Here is a 17,187-nt window from a genome sequence, read left to right on the forward strand (position 1 = left end):
CCATTCAATTTTCTTCTAGTCAACCAGCCTCTGCTATGTTATCACTAGAGGCAATGGCTGTTTCTGGTGGCTCAAGGCATATTGATTCCACTTCGTCAAGATTAGCCTTTTCCGGAAGCTCTTCGGCTACACGCAGTGTAATATCTCTGAGCTATCGATATCTCAAACCTAACAAATTTTAATTCAAATCTAATTACCCGAATAAAAGTTCATAAATGCAAATAAATCAATGAATTGATACATAATAAATCATTTGGCGGGAATATGAAGGTAAAAACGTTGAAATGACTTTAAATTTTGAGGAGAGCTTACATTTTGCAACTTTGAAGATTTGATAGGAATCCGCCCAATGTGACATATATGTCACATTTAAGTAAATGAAAGGTCGTAGCACTTTTCCACAAGAATTCTTGTGGAAAAGTGCTACGACCTTTCATTTACTTAAATATGTCTAACTTCCACCAATTGAAGCCTGAATCTGTTGAACTTATATAAGTCACAGTAGGGTTTATCAGAAAATATTTCAGCAATGGAATTACATACTATTGACCAAACATATTAATATTTAAAAAATATTATTGTACCATTACATAAATATGCACTAAAAATTGTCACAGTAGCGCATGTAGTTAGTGAAAAAATTAAAAAATTGCACGAAGTGAACCTCTATTTTCAGTGTCCTATGGAGGCACCGAGGTACCAGGTGAGCTTAAAGGATATGTTTCTGCTCTAACTAGACATGTGATACACTGAAATGAAGCCCTTAGCATCCCCTTTCTAAAAAAAGTACAAATTCAACAACATACTGTGCCCGAGCAATGCGAGAGCCATTAGCGTGGAGTGATACTGGGTGTGACATTTTTGTTACATTGGGCGGATCCAGGTTAAATACAATTTGATATCATACGGAAAACTAATGAAATGAGAAAGAAAACTTTGCTTACATAACAGTTAGATGAAAAACTTTCAAGTTTATTTAAGAGGCTGTGAAATTATGAAGCAAAATTTAAACACAGGGAAAGTATGTAAAGATATCAGCAAACTTAAGTTTTCCTTCTCAAGTTTGAAATGAATTTCTAAAATATATTGGTAGCCATAGTATACCTCAGTCAATAGCAAATTAAACCCAATTGCACTTTGTTTAAAAGAGACAGTCTGTGAGACTAAGAACTTTTTCATAGTAATTTGGCCATCCGTGGTAGCATGAAAATCTTATAAGAGGGACTCAAGTGGCTGAGATGCATGAATATTAAGCTATTCTACTGAGAATAATTACCTTATAAGCAAATATTAAACATGAACGAAGAAAATAACATTGATTTTCTCTTATGGCAGTGGGACTGGTCTGCAACTGCATTGCACCATGGGAAGTTCACACTCTAGAAAAATCAACAAGGCCACATTTGCTGGAAATTTTAATGCAAATTTCTTTGGATTTCAAGGGCTACATTTCATTTAAATCAGAATTTCTTCAAGATACTAAATCTAACAACAAAGAGCCTAATAAAAACAACCACACACATAACAAACACTGCTGTTTGTAGCACAACAGTAATTTCGAAGCATTGAAAAAGTCGTCACTCATAGCATTAATAAGTACCAGGAATGTTTACCAAATCATTCTGTCCTCTTTCAAGGAAAGGCAATGCGAAATGCATAATTGATTCAAATCATAATGTATTCCATCAACATAACAAAAGGTGACCAGTATACCTGGGTTTAATATATATCCAAATATATACAGACACATGTTAATACTTTAAACATTACATCAGAAATGCAGCACGAGAAGGAGAGTTCATTAAAAGATTTCCTATAAAATAACTTTTTTCTGAATTAAAATCCCTTGATTGTTTCTGAGTATATAAAATTTCTACCCAAAATACATGATAACTTGCTTGCTCAGAACATTTTACTGTAATTGAGATTGCACATGAGCACATTAAATAGGCATGTCAAGTTCAACATATAATATTAAAAAACAACTTAGTTAGCAAAACAACCCCATGCAATCACTCTTATTCAATCCACTTCAGTGTCCTCCTGGTTGAGAGCCAATGGCTTGCAGAATTGTACTGGGTCCAGAAATCCATTCACGACAGGACTCAAAATGATTGGTTGAAATGGACGAAAGCAGAGACTCAGCATAATTCATGTTCCCTTGACGTATGGCTGAAAATTCAAATTTCTTTAGAAGCAGAGTCACTCATTTTTAAGGAAATTCAGCATTAAAACTAAATAAAAATTAAACACCACAACAGCTTTCCACCGAAAGAAAGACACTAATCCCAAAAACTATAGGAGGCTGCAACATAATGCATACGACCATCTACAGGATATGACATTTCATCAGGTAATGCAGATTATTATATTAATTCCCTTAACCCATTATTCCCCAGACTGCACATAGGGCTTTTAACTCCAGTTATTTCGCATTTTACGGTTAATTATGGCCTAATTAAGATTAATTTTCGGACAAAATTATTATATTCAGCATAATATATGATTTGCATAATGTTGCGTTCACGCAACGCTGGGAAAACTCCGGAAAATAAAAGCAAAAAAAATTTTCAAAACTTAGGTTGCATATTTTATTTTTCATCGTCTTTTCTGATGAAATGTTCAATAATATGCTGCGTGGAATTAAACGTAGCACTTTTAACAACATAATTATCCTTGATTTGCAAATTTGACATCTTCGCCGGGAATTATAAGTACCTAGCCTGCGGATGAAATGCTCTTTTCTCCCTTGACGGGCATGCTACGGTTTACCCCACATACATGTTATTTTTCCTAAGGTGTTCCGCATGTGGACACCAGTTTTTATGCCAAATGTCATCAGCCATTGTATTGGAAACGATTTCTTGTCTCAGTAAAGTTTTACGATCTCTGACCGAAATTCTAACTGAGGAATTGCTTTGCCCGTGACTTAGGCGTAAAATCACCACGGATTCACCACTGCACTGTCAACCCCTTTTCGGAATAGAGGCCACCTCCATTTTTTTCTCATAATCTGATACGGTAACATGCAACATAATTATCGAGAAAATCTACCCTACCATGTCCTAATTGTAATCGTTGATGATATTTCGATTTTATACGGGAATTTCCGCGAATATCTTTTTGTTCTTACTATGGGTTCCATATTCCCATAATTTAAAGCAACAGCAATGACAGAGTTATCATGCCATCGCACAAAGAGAATATATTTTGACCTGTCAAACGAATAGAAGAAATCCTTGCTAGGTTTTTTGCCAAATCTCTCGAAGACATGAGTGCGCAGTTTTCCGTTCGATTTCCTCTTGCTTTTCCCGTTGAAAATAACAATTATCGCTTAAGAGTTGCTAATAACTGTTGTAACTGATGAAGAAATTATCAAAATACTTAGCAAGAATTTTCGGAGACTAGCAAAAAAATTGAGTAAATTTATTACTACCGTTTCTTCTAGTGAACTTACAAATCCTAGGCATATCACTTTCAAGTTCCCCCTCTCCATGTGGCAAAAATTCATATAGATAGCCTGTAGATGAGGCCAGACACCACAATGTATAACCTACTCTAAATTGTTACCCACGAATGAACATTTTAGCTGTGTGCCACCTGAAATATGGAACCATTCAGTTAGGAATATTCCTAACTGAATGGAATTTTGGTTTAGTCTATTGAGAAAAAGTCCAACTTTCAAAAATGTATCACTTTGTGTAGTTGAGAATTATCGGAGAGCTGTCGATATTTATTTAATTCATCAAACCAAGTCCTCGTCATAAATTGCCTCACAATTGCAACAGACATCTCCTCTTGGTTTGTCCAGTACAACTTAGTGCGTGGTAATATATGATACCTCGACGATTCCAATTATTTTTTTATATCTGCCTCATCTGAGTAAATGTATGGTTATTTATCTCCTCAGCGTAATTATTGAGTAGCTCAAAATTAATTCAATTAATTTTCCATTGAGAAATAAGTGACGGAGCTCAATAGGTGAGTGGCCTCCATACTGAGTAATAAGTGTTTCTATTGCCTTTTTCACATAGAAATTCGGGACTCCTACGGAGGTAGATTCTATTTTTTCACATTTAGATGAACCACTGTTTGTTCTCTGCATCTTTCACCTGGGCGTGCGCGTTTACTGGACGATTTTTCTTTTGATACTGCTTGAGTAAAATGTGATTTACCTTGCAGCACCTCCTGCAATATTTGAAATACTGAGAAGATGTAATCCCCATTGTAGTCCCAAAGTTAAGAAAATATTATACATCGCCTCTCCTATCAATTTATATTCTTCAGCTACCTTCTTGGCGCTTCTTATAAAGTATACGCCTGAGGCGTAGACATAACGGATAAAATTTTCTTCAATTTTAAATCTGAAGGAAACCCCTAAATAAATTATTTAGCAAAAAGCCGAGCAAAAACTATTGCGGTATGATTGATATAATTACTGGATGAGAATTAAAGATGCATTTCAGAGGACAATTTCACTAATACGAACCTAACTGAAGCTAGATTATTAGCCTTACATGACCTAAGCGATAGAAGAAAAAATAGGTAACTCAGGATTGCGCGGAGAAAATTCCAATGAGCGACTAGAGGAACGCTCCACCTTTCATCACAATCCTGCTTCAACTAATAGGTTCCTCACCCTCTCATTCTACCATCTCTGAAAATGAATGCATCTGAAGCTGAATTTAACGTCTACGAAGTAATCCTTTCACTCAACGACATGGGAATGACATTGCCCTGTATCGGTTCCACGTGTGCACGCAACAGTTTGACTCCACGAAGTACCAGAGTGTTCGATGTAAAATTCGTACCGATGGCCATGTTGGAATTCAAGATGCCATTCACCCTTTACTATGTAAACTCACAACCGGTGAGTGCCAAAAATGCATCTAAACTGCCTCCAAAAGACTACGTTGTCGATTAAAAGCCATATTGACGATTGTCGTTATGCTTTGAGACAAGCCCTCTGGTCTACCATAGAATTCCCATCGTTGCGTAAACCCAACATTATATACAACAACCATATTTATACCAATAACGACGAAAGTTCGTGACAAAAATAAACATGATGAATATAGAAGCTTAGAACTAAGAGAAAACATTACCTCTAGTAAGATCACGCAATAAATCTTTGTAAAAAAATATTTACAGTTTGTAGTGCTTCAACGCTTCGAAATAGGCAAAATTCGAAATAAAATAAAAATTATTATTTTAATGAATATTTTTCCAAAAATAACTGAATAAGAGCGAATGGTATTTAAGGAATTCAGAAACCCTGAGAAAAAATTATCCTGAGGCAAAGGTTTTTTATAATAATTTCAATTCAATAATGTTGCGTTTACGCAACGCTGGGGATTAATGGGTTAATTGTTGAATGATGTCCACAGACATGTTGTTATCTAAAAAAAGGTAAGCATAGTGAATATAAATTATGCTCAGGTGCTCTGATCTCTTTCTTATCAAATAAAAAATATAATCTTTGCAAAGCACTACTCTGAAATAATACCTGTAAGGAAAAAAGAATGACAATGTTAAAAAGAATGACAATAATTAGCAATGTAACTATTTTCGTTTGGTAGATGGCTGCCTTACGTATGTTTCAACTTACTTACATCTGTATTTGTGCAAGTGAACTCATCCAAATGGATTAGATTAACTTTTGATTTAGAGCACAATTAGTTATAATACTCTGTTGTGTACCAGCTGGCTGAGGAAATATTGAATGGTTACAGATTTTATTAAGTGATACAAAAATCAATTTAGTCAATTTTTATCATTCGTCCACAGAATTGTCGTTACAATTAGGTTACAGCTAGCTGTAAGTCTGACACTGAAATTCCGAAATGTACATCCACTGTCACAAGGAGGCCAGTGAACGGTACAAACAGGTCCTTTGTGGAAGGCAACAGGAGGGTGCTGCAAGAGAAGATTAAAAAAAATTGGGGCTGCAAACCTACCTACTGCCTACTTCGTTCAGCCTCCACTGGCTGCATCAACTGCTATTCTATAAAACAACGACCCAATGTATTGAACTCAAGCAAGCAAAGGCGTCTTTCTTGATTTTAAACTTTGATGCAGGGAATGATAATATTTGCAACATTTTTAATGAATGCCCATGGCTTTCTACCTATGTCCTTATCAATCAACCTCTTCAGTTTCTCTCTGCCAGTCCATGTCATGTGTTGGATTTGCGATAAAAATTAATGGTGTAGTTTCCTTTTCAGATGCTCTATTTATGGCAGATAAACATCAAAAAGATACTAAAGTTAGTCCTTAAAAATGTGACATGCAATCATTTTAAAAGAGAAGGTTAATATAGTGTACAAATATGATATAGGATAAACTCATATCACTGGATGTCAACATGGTAGCCTCAACGGTTAACACAATTGCACTTCCCTGCCACCCTGCTCCCTCTACTTTTTCCCACTCACAACCTTTAACCGGCCCTGAATTTTGTTAACAATAATTGGCACTTTGTAACACTTTCATTGCTGCATTTGTATTCATGGTGTCTGCTGTGTTTCTTAAATTTTCAGTTTACGTGCGACGGTGATTGTTAGGTGATCAATATTTCTGCTAAAAAGGCTTATCAACAGACCGTGAAAACCTGGAAAAAAACATGAATTTTAAAATTTAGTAAGAAAGGGAACCCTGTAATTGACACCCGGCCCCCCTCTACACTTGGATGCTTACATGATTGTTTTAAGTTTAATTTTTAAGCCCTAATTACAATGTCCATTCTGCAACCCATGGGTGTGGGAGCCATCACATCCTTAAAGGCACATTACAGATGCAAGATGTTTGCTGGTGCAACTGCAGCAATGGACCAGGATAGTGGCATGACACTAATAGTGTTGTAAGGGCTACGATATGTGTGACGCGATAAAAACATTGCATCAACTTTTGAAAAATATGAATGGTGTTTGGAAAAAGCTTTCCCTGATATGGTACATTTCCAGGGTGTTTTGGAAAATGAAAGTGACGAAGTCATTCATCAATTTGTTGATCTTGCTCACATTATTGACATCAAAGTGGAGGTGGAAGACATGCAGGAGCAGCTGGATTTACACGAAGAGAGGACAAAGGAATATCTGACTAAGTAAGGTGCAAACAGGGCCGAAGTAGAAGAAGATGATTATGAAAGCTCTGAGAAGGACATGTGTGGACAAGATAATTCCTTAACAGCCAAATGATTGTTAGATGTCATTGATCACATTGACTCAGCTGTGGAAAAACCTAAGCGAATGCAATCCAACAAAGACAGTTTCTACTAGGTCGGTTCAAGATGCCATGCCTTGCTACAAATAAATACAGTGGAACCTCATTTAAGTGAGAACGGACTATAGCGACACCCCCGCTATTACGAGAGATAGCCGATGCACCGTCAATTGGCCCTATAATAAGCGTGTTAAAAAAAGTCGTTTAAACGAGGCCCTTTTGGTGTTGGCTCTTGCCATAGCAATGGTTTCACCGCCGGAAAAACTTACATCAAGACTCCTTAATCTCTGTAATTGCTAGCGATCTGTTATAAATGAAGTTAATGTAAAGCTCAGTCTCAAATTTATGTGGTAAACTGTCGTTCGATAAATAAGTAGTTAATTTTGGCGAAAATATTGTGGCATTAGCATTTGCGAATGCTTGATCTTCTTTTGTTCCTCGGGCAGCAGAAAGCTGACGTCAGCATACCCGCACATCCATGAGCTGCATAAATAGAAAGTATTTGATGGCAGACACCATGGCCAAAAAAACACCAAACACGTCTAAGCGGGAAAATAAAAATAAAGGAGTAATATGAGAGTGTCGAAATTAATTTATCTTCCTATTCGCTCTTCACAATTAAAAAAAACAACAGCGCCCAAGGAATGCAGACTATGTAGAGTTATAAGGAGCTTTGTTCGGGTGGTTTTGCCCACTCCAATCTGCGGGAACTCCTGAGAAAGGGGCTACGCCTAAGCCTAAAGCGGAGTATTTCAGGGATAGATTGCGAATCGAGAATTTCAAGAGTTCGGAAGGTTGATTATACTAATGCAAAGCACCAAAGCGTTATCTCCCCTCATAATTGCTGGTGATGCCTGCGGTGTAAACCCGAAGTCGTGGAAGAAAGGACTCCGATCATAATTATCTTAAGGAGTATTCCCCGCGTGATATAACATAGACGAAACGGAACTTTTTTTTACATCCTACTCCCCGACAAAATCCTTGCAGTACGAGGTATTTCTTGCAATGATGCCTCTAAAGGTATGTAGTGCGCCTTAGCGATGATGTAGGATGTATGATGCAATGATACTGAGCGTGAATTGTCTGGATGGAAGTATTTATTCTCCGTTGCGGATTCACAAGGGTGAACTATTCGCGTCAGTGGTCGGAGTCGTACTGGCGCTCTCTTCCGTCACGTGGGTAGCCGATCATCCCCTGGTGGCCGCTGGAAGAACTCACAGAACAACTGACTCTCGTTTGCAGTGCCATGGTAAATTCGGTGTATTATTTCAAATACGTCGCGAGCGTAACACTCAAAAAGGAACTTTTTTTTAAAATCGGCAATTTTAATCAAATCATTTTCAAGCTTAGCAAACTTTTTACTGTATATAATGAAGATATTACATTATCTGATAGAAAAAGTCTTCCAAAGCAGGAACGTTACACAACCTTCCACCGTTTTCGACTGCAGAAACAAATGCAATACGTTATTTCACTTCACTGCCGCTTAATGTACAGGAACAATAAACATACACCAATGGAAACATTTGAGGCATTAAATAACCGCGATACAGTTTTTTTAGTTAATTTTTGAATTTTCAGTGGAAAATACCAAAATAATAGAATGATTACGTAAATGCACTACTTAAGTGCATAGAAAATTGCTTCATCGGTTGTGCATTGGCATAATGATTGACAAAACAATGCTTTGCATGATTTTTATTCAGTGCGGGGCTTATAAATTGTTTGAATCGTAAGTCGTTGTTTGAGTAAGGAAATTTAGTGATGCAAAAAAAACATCACCTTTTGTCTGGATTTATACTTACGTTTATCGGATAGAAATTTATCTGTCGCCGCACCACTCCTGTTCCTGTATAACTGTTCGCAACAGGTATATTGGCTATTATTTGCTCCACCTCCGGTAAAGCGACAATTCGCTATAGCGAGTGTTTATTGGTGCACTGTGGGGTGTCGTTTTATCGAGGTTGCACTGTATATTGCAAGAAGACTGTGCCGATACAAACATTTATTGCACAACTTCTTCAATGAAATTGATTCCACATGTTAATCCCAAAGGTGACTTCTCAGGGCAGCTTTCGCATTACAGAGATAGAGTGACAATATGTCTGCGAGTGAGAAAGGTTTTACGTGCATGTGCAAGTGACTTTGAACATTAAAATGGACATATCAGTGGCTAGAGTAGACTTTTTTGTTTTTCATTTATTCTTAATTGGACTCTTTACCCTCTTCTGAGAATAAACTGTTGGAAAAACCACTTCAGTCAACTCAACATGAAAGACAGAAGATGTGATTATTGAAGGTTAGATTTAAACTAAAGCTCCATCGATCAGCTGATTATAAAATAAGGTAATATTATCTCCAGCTATAAAAGTGGCTCTCCATAATGTGCTTTAACAAATTTGTGCAAGGGGTAAATTCTCAGGATTGATTTTGATGGACAGAAATATGTATGTATGTATTTTGAACAGAAATTTGTGAGATTATTCTTTCAGGCTATGTAAATGATTAACTTAAGCAAATAAATTATTTATTCTCATAAAATGTTATGAATATCACTATCAACAGAATGATATAATGCTGAGAAAACACCCCACAATACTCCGCATCAGCCAATATCTCCAAAGCACAGCCTTAAGCAGAATTTTCGACTAATGCTGTCCGTAAGAATGCATCTTTTACATAACTACGAGAATGCCCTATTGTAATTAGATCATATCTATTTTACGTAGAGGATAGCATCTGCATTACATTACTATATAATTCAGGTACATAATTTCATTCAAGCATTTTATCATAAGCAGTTCTTGTCGAGCTCACCAACTTGAAAATAATCCTTCATCTATGATTGCCTGCTTTCAGGTTATTTCCTGCATCTATTCATCTCAGGCGATGACATGTGTTGCAAATGTTGCAGTTTGCTTCTTCAGGCCTGAGGTGTAAGCAAACTGAAAGGTTTGCGAAACATGTCGTCGCCTGAGGTCAGACGCGGGAGAGAACCTGAAAGCAGCCAATCATCGACACCACTCCACGGAAGCCTTCTTTCCAATCCTTCATCCAGAAACAATTGAAGCTTACAGCAAGGTCAATTTTGACTTCATATGTCAAGCTTATCATGAAAACTGAAATACAAGCTTTACTGGGAAATTTTTCCATTAGAAGGCACGATTCAAGCTTGAAATTAACTTCATTGGTCCCGCCTCCATAGGCATAGCACAGATCAGATAATTCCTTCAGTTAAGTTTGCTATAAGCTTAACACATTCAATGCGGGCCCAATTTTCATGAAAGTCGTCAGAATCAGCTGATAAAATAAGAAAGAAAAATAGAGAGGTTTTTCTCTCAAGTTCCGTGAAAATACTGCTACTTAAAAATGGTGCACATGGATCGAAAGATTCCAGCTTAAATTGCTATATGGACTAGGATTTGCAAGACAACTCAATTCGCCCTATTTTGGGTATTGCAAGTCTACTGAAGCACAGCCATTCAACTTTGTATGCAATTGTGCAGTCATAAATGAAAAAAAAATTGGAAGTATCAACAAGAGCGAAATTCACACAATTTAAAAAGTTAGATCAACTTTAAACCTTCAGGTAATTCACAATTTTTTTCATCCAATATGATTTCCCACCAAATCAAGCCCGAAGAAACTAGTTTTATTCCAATTGACTAGAATATTGCGTGTCAAATAATGCTTTTCGCAACACGGTGTTAATCTTCATCCACTCAACCTAGTACCCAGGTACCACATTGATTTTCAACCGTTGTTTTTTTCCACAGATATAATCTTACGAGACCAGAACTTTTGACATCCAAGATTTGGTTATCATGCAGATAACTAAAAATATGGTAATTATAAGTTTTTTATTTAATGGATAAAAAGTTGAGTCTAATCCTAATGACGAGGTACCTAGGATTGGGTATATATAATTCTTTCCTGAGATATTTCTGTTCAATAAATTCAATTGGTTGATCCTCTGTAAATATATTAAAGTTTAAAAAGGACCTTTTTTACTATGTATATACAATAATTACACAAAAACATTGTTCTTGGGATTAGATGATTTCTTCTGAGTCCTACCATGAAAAACCAATTTTCCAATTTTTATGGTGTACCTACTTGTTACAAATAGGTCTGCCAATTTTTATTTGTGATTTCCTTATCCTTGGCTGCTTTTACAACTAGAAGATTTGTCTTTCTACAGGATAAGGGCTGATTCTGCCAATGGGACCCACAAATATGCATTCAATCCGTGTTCTAATGGCTAAATATTGTCTCATCCAAAGGCATTGGGACTCTACAGTATCTTCACTGAATAATTTTGTGCATTATTGATATATATACTTGATAATAGGCAAGACCAGTCGCATTGAATCCTTTATTACTGAAGGTTGGTTAGTTTTTAGTAGTGCAATATGCACCCATTTCCCTAAAATCTGAAATCTTATATTATTTATTCCATTCTTATACTGAGAGACAACCTAGGAAACATACTGAGGCATGCAATGTTCCAACGAAGAAAAAAAAGAGGCAACATAAGTCATTTCAATGTTTTAGGAAAGCAAACCTATGCACCATCTATTTTCAAAATTTGCGTCCATATTAACAGTAGCGATAGGGGTGAAGAATTGCAAAAGTGAATTTAGCAAACCTTTCTGCTGAGTATTGTTTCTTATTTACTTCTAAAATGGCATAATAACTGCATGAATGACGAACTCAAGTACCCCATTGTATGGGTACGCTGAAACATCTGACTGAGTGGATAAGGGTTAAGCTAGAATAATGGAAGGTGAATTCCACATCGGTACTATAAACATATTAATCATTGTGTCTGAAAAAATGACTAACTAAGGTGAGATACTTACCTACAGACATTTGGTATATCAAATCACTAACTTCAGGCATTAATTGATTCTCCCTCCACATGGACTCCATCACACGAAGACTCTGGTTTACATCATCCTTTCCATGAAAAATAGAAATTCACGTATTAGTATCATATACCTACACATTAATAATACCAAATGAATTGTAACTCACTTCTAGATAAGGAATGGATCGATTTTATCAATAAAATATTACTTACTTCAAACCAACAGTCTCTGAGCAATATTCCACCCATGAATCACAAATCTCATTTGATAAAGGTTATCTGTTTGCAAAAGCTTGGCAGAAAAATTCATTCATTCCTTCTGTGCAACAAAACACACAAGGTTTAACACACCAATCTCAGTCAATTAGAGAATGAACATTTTAAGTAGTACTATGAATATTTAATTAGATGGTAAGATATATGTACATTAAAAACCTGCCTTATGACAGGTTCTCTTAAAAGAATATTCACTAAATGACAACCACATATGACAATTTCAGGATCTCACTAGGCAAAAGTGAACTGTGAAATTTTCATAGCTGCCACATTGTATGTATGTAATTCTAAAATGACTCTTTCACTTTGAATTAGGATCTGATGTTAGTTCTCCCCTTTCATATCATAGTTTTTGAAACTCAAATTGATTTTTTTAGCTTTTTAACCCGTTCCCTGCTGAGGACTTTTAGATAAAATCCGCCCATTGCTCCAATGAGCTATTATTTTTTCTTTCGTTATAATACTTGGATCCTTTCCGTCTGAGTTTATGTGTGCATTTGTCTACGCACGCTGCGTCGGTCACGTCATATAAGTGGAACCAAAGTAGCTGTGACCGACGGCATACTATGAGTGGCCAAAAGAAAGGCTGATTCTACGGTCATGATGACCAAAATGGGATGAAGACGAAGTACATGCTTTGGTCATTATGACCAAAGCGGCGCAGAACGTGTTAAAATTTCAATACTCTCACAATTTTAATAATGTGAATGTTTTTGTTTAGTATCTGTCCTACACATGTGGTCTTAAGAGAGTACTATACTTAGTAATTTTATGCAACTGTTACTGACTAGCACGCTCTGTCTGTTAGGGCAGGCAATATTCCATTAAGCATGAGAAAACTTGTGTCAATACCACAGTAGTGAAACAAACACAACATATTTCATCAGGAAGGTCCTACAATCGTAATTATGAAAGGAAATGGGAGCCTTGAACTTTAGAACGAAAGAGATTATTACACCAAAGAGGTCAGCTGCAACGCCTACAGCATTAGCCACTGAAATAATATCACCTTAGTGGAAGAAATACATTGGCTCTTCATGCTTAGAAAGCACATTTCAAACCAGACAGTGTGGAAAACTTCACAAAACATTGTAATCTCAAAATTAGAATTTTTTACACAAACCTGCAAAACATGCAATAAAGAGAGGACTATTTAAATACTTACATTATTAAAAAGGGCTTGTGGGAAAGTGAATACTTAGAATATAAAAGATGACAGAAGCTCTATAGTGTTGGCCATGGCTCTACAATTATAGAATAATTGATTGAAATAGCTGAAAGTTTTGTAATTCCCTTCTATTACAGCTAAAAAATGGGACACAGCCATAACAGAAGAAGAACAACAAAAAAGTGTGCTGTACATTACTGACCAATCAAAAAAACTGTAAAATGAAGCCATAGTGACAGTAGCCAGTTATACATATTTTACACTGTTTCCCATGATACATCATTTTGTGCAAGCATTACTTGTAAAATATATTTCATAGATATAACAATCAGCATCAAGTAGCAGAAGAAAACAAGAAACAAATTAAAATTAAGTAAAACTGATCATAGAAGCTACCCTGGTGACTTACCAACATATGATGTGGTACGGCATTCATCATTGCATGAAGATTCTGTAGAGACTCATTACAACGCATCATTTCGTCACCTCCTGCGGCTGAGTTGGGAGGTTGAGCATTTGGTTGATGATACTGAATGGGTTGGGGCTGCTCAACAGCACCACTTGACATGAAAGGCGACTGAGGATGTGGGTTGCTCTGAGGATATTGACTTGGCGGAGTCTGCTGGGCATAATATGGGTCACGGGGGGAAGGATAGAAGTCACCTCCTCCTGGAGTTCCTGGTGCACCACTGTAAAAGGTAAATATTTTTATAAAATGAGTGTGATATAAAATTCTAGCCCCTGAGCCAAATGATATACAAAGGCACAGCATTGTTTCAGGACAAAAAATTTGTGCTGGAAAAAGATGTAGTACTATTATTACTATATTGCACTAACTCGCATGCATCATTTCATCTTAGCATCTACGATAGCAGAAGGATCACCACCATTCTGCTTCGGAACTTTAGTCTCATTGAAATCAAGGATTATCATTTAAAATAAATCTTGCAGGTAAACTGTGTAAATGTGGAAGGTGTAAAAGGAGACAGTGCCATCAAATACACTTGATGCTTTGCCATAGTAACTATAGGCCCCCTAATGATATTGATTCCTCAGATGCCTATGACATACATATTTTAATTGACCACCACTAAACAGCTACAATAAGTTATAAAGTTCTAAGTTCCTTACCTACAAAATGGCATTAATGGTCTTTCATTACTTACAAATTTATCTTGGTGGGAAATCATTCAGAAAAAATTCAGTCGTTGATAAACATGCACATGGCTGTAAGTTTTACTTACCTCTATCTATATTCATGGTCCTGTCGTAAACTGGTATAATATTATGGGCACCATTACTTGCATAGGTTGGGTGGTTACACATTTTTGAAAGTACATACCCATGCATGACCGAGAACCAAATGATAAATTAAGCATTAAAATTCTTGATAGTTCCCATATTTCCCAGTATCTACCTTTTGCTTTAAATTTAATTCAAAAATCAAAGACCAATGACAGAAAAATAATGAATGCCAATAGCACGAGAAGATCAGACTAAGCCTTCAATTGATAAGAGTCAAATCAAGGGAAGATTTAGAAAGTCAAATAAGCTACAGAAAAGGAACTTGCCACCTGTACAGCAAAATTACACATCCAGCTGAGAGAAATATGCAGGATGCGGCAACATAACTTTCTTTTTAAAATGGGCGCCATTCAGTCGGTTGATGTCGTAGCAGAGCGCCAGTGGTCTCGTTCGAGAGACGTGACTATAAGTTTTGTTTCTGCAAAATTCAATCGCCATTATGCGTCGTTAAGTCGGCTCACACTTCAAGAGCATAGGTGGCTGTTTTGAAGGAACACTTCTCCGAGCGCTTCATCTCAACTAGGGGCGATTTGGAGTAGCTCTCTCCCAATTTGGCCCCTAGTGATTTTTTCAATGGAATTTATCTCATGTTTATGTGCACAGTCCAAGGACCCTGCAAGCTTTGACTACTAATATTCGGGATGAATTTGCCAGCATACCCCCTGATATGCTGGTAACAGCCATGACAAACGCCAAAATGGTGTACTCATTGTCTGGAGAATGGGGGACGGCACCCACTTGGCTTGTCTTCAAAATTGTGTGAAACAGAACTTTAGATACGTGCTTGTCTGCCTATGTACATTATAAAAAATATAAAAAAAAACAAGTAAAAAGTTTCTGATGATAAAATGGGATTTAATAAGTTATGAAAAAAGGAAATTATGTTGCCCCACCCTATACAAGAAAAGTTTTCATTCTTTCAACAAGTGATATCACATAGGGAAATTATGCGAGAGAGAATAATGTAAAAGAAAGAAAAACGACCTTACCCGAAAGCATAGTTTCCTTGGGAGGTCTGCATGGGAGGCTGTACAGGTGAATTCTGCATAGGGGCATTCTGCATCGCGTATCCACCTCCAACGTTTGGAGACATATTTGACCCATTGATTGGAAAGGCAACTCTCTTATTAAGAAGCTTTCCTTTCTTGTGACTTTGGTTGGTCTCCGAAAAATTTACAATTGGAGGGTCATTCCAACCTCGGTCCTCTGAAATCATGAATACACAAGCATCGCAGAATAGACAAAATATGCGTGAACAAATAAGCAAAATAAATACAGAGATATCAAAATATGAATCACAACATGTCTCCAAATAAATAGGGCACATGCCGGTGAATTGTAAAGTATAACAACACAAACACCTGTAACATTCATCATTGCACAAGAGTAAAGTTATTGAGAACTCAATAACGACAAAACTTACCTGGTTTAAAATTCATTCCGATCATATAAAGTCCGTTTCAACCCAAGATTACAGCAGTTAAACAATTTACACTATTAGTTAATAAGGCGAGTTAATCATTCCGAAAAAGGCGTACAATCTCCAAAAGTAAACGATGCCAACAAGAAGGAAATTTAGGATACAATTTCGACGTTCCTTTGTTTTCAACACGCGTACCACGAGCGCTATCTTTGGGAAACGGCCAATCCGGCCAATAAATGAACCTTTTTATTACGAAATCATTTAGCGAAAATAATCTTTTATCTATACAAAAATCTTATGACTAATAGATTGGTGATACGAAGGCAAATAAAACTGAAGTATTGTTACGAGGTACGAGAATAAAAATTAAAAATTTTAAGGCATTAATTCTTAACAGGGAAATTACGCGCACAAAATATAATTTCAATGGTTGAATATATTTTCGTGCCAGAGGATGTCAGTGTAATAGGTGGAGGTGCCTGATATTTTTTTTACATAAATTAATAAGTACTTGAAGTAATCATCAGAAAACTCCCAGCGGGTTAGGCACCTACTTTTGGGTACGTGCTCCTCATCCCCGTCAGTAATGGGCGTGCGCGATTTTTTCACGTGTACGGGATAAATATTCATTCGTTCTGCAAATACAGGAGTCGTCAAAATAAATTTTCAATTTTTATTTCCAAACGAACCTAATCCACCCTTTCAATGAACGCTCCCTAAGCGCCGTAGGGTTCAGTGGCTGCGGAGTTCCAGCATGTGAAAAAGAAATAAAAATGATTGCTTGGTAAATGGAACTTTGAATTTCGAGAATACTTGACTTAAATATATTTCATTAATACGAGTGATGTGACACAATAGATAGTTTCTCTAAAGTCGAACTTAACCGCTTCAGCCACGAAGCGAAATACCAAAAAATCCAGCTTT

General features: G+C 36.5%; 1 protein-coding gene across 1 annotated transcript; it reads right to left on the bottom strand.

Moving 5' to 3' along the window:
- Positions 1-1,402: 1,402 nt before the first annotated feature.
- Positions 1,403-16,441, bottom strand: LOC124170304. The gene is made up of 5 exons (XM_046549019.1): positions 16,264-16,441; positions 15,830-16,046; positions 13,945-14,224; positions 12,084-12,180; positions 1,403-2,172 (listed from the first exon to the last, which is right to left on the bottom strand). The coding sequence occupies exons 1-5, from the start codon at positions 16,286-16,288 to the stop codon at positions 2,033-2,035; spliced, it is 759 nt and encodes a 252-aa protein (XP_046404975.1). The 5' UTR covers positions 16,289-16,441; the 3' UTR covers positions 1,403-2,032.
- Positions 16,442-17,187: the final 746 nt, after the last annotated feature.

Source organism: Ischnura elegans, chromosome 1 (assembly GCF_921293095.1).
Source record: "Ischnura elegans chromosome 1, ioIscEleg1.1, whole genome shotgun sequence".
Taxonomy (NCBI): Eukaryota; Metazoa; Arthropoda; class Insecta; order Odonata; family Coenagrionidae; genus Ischnura; species Ischnura elegans.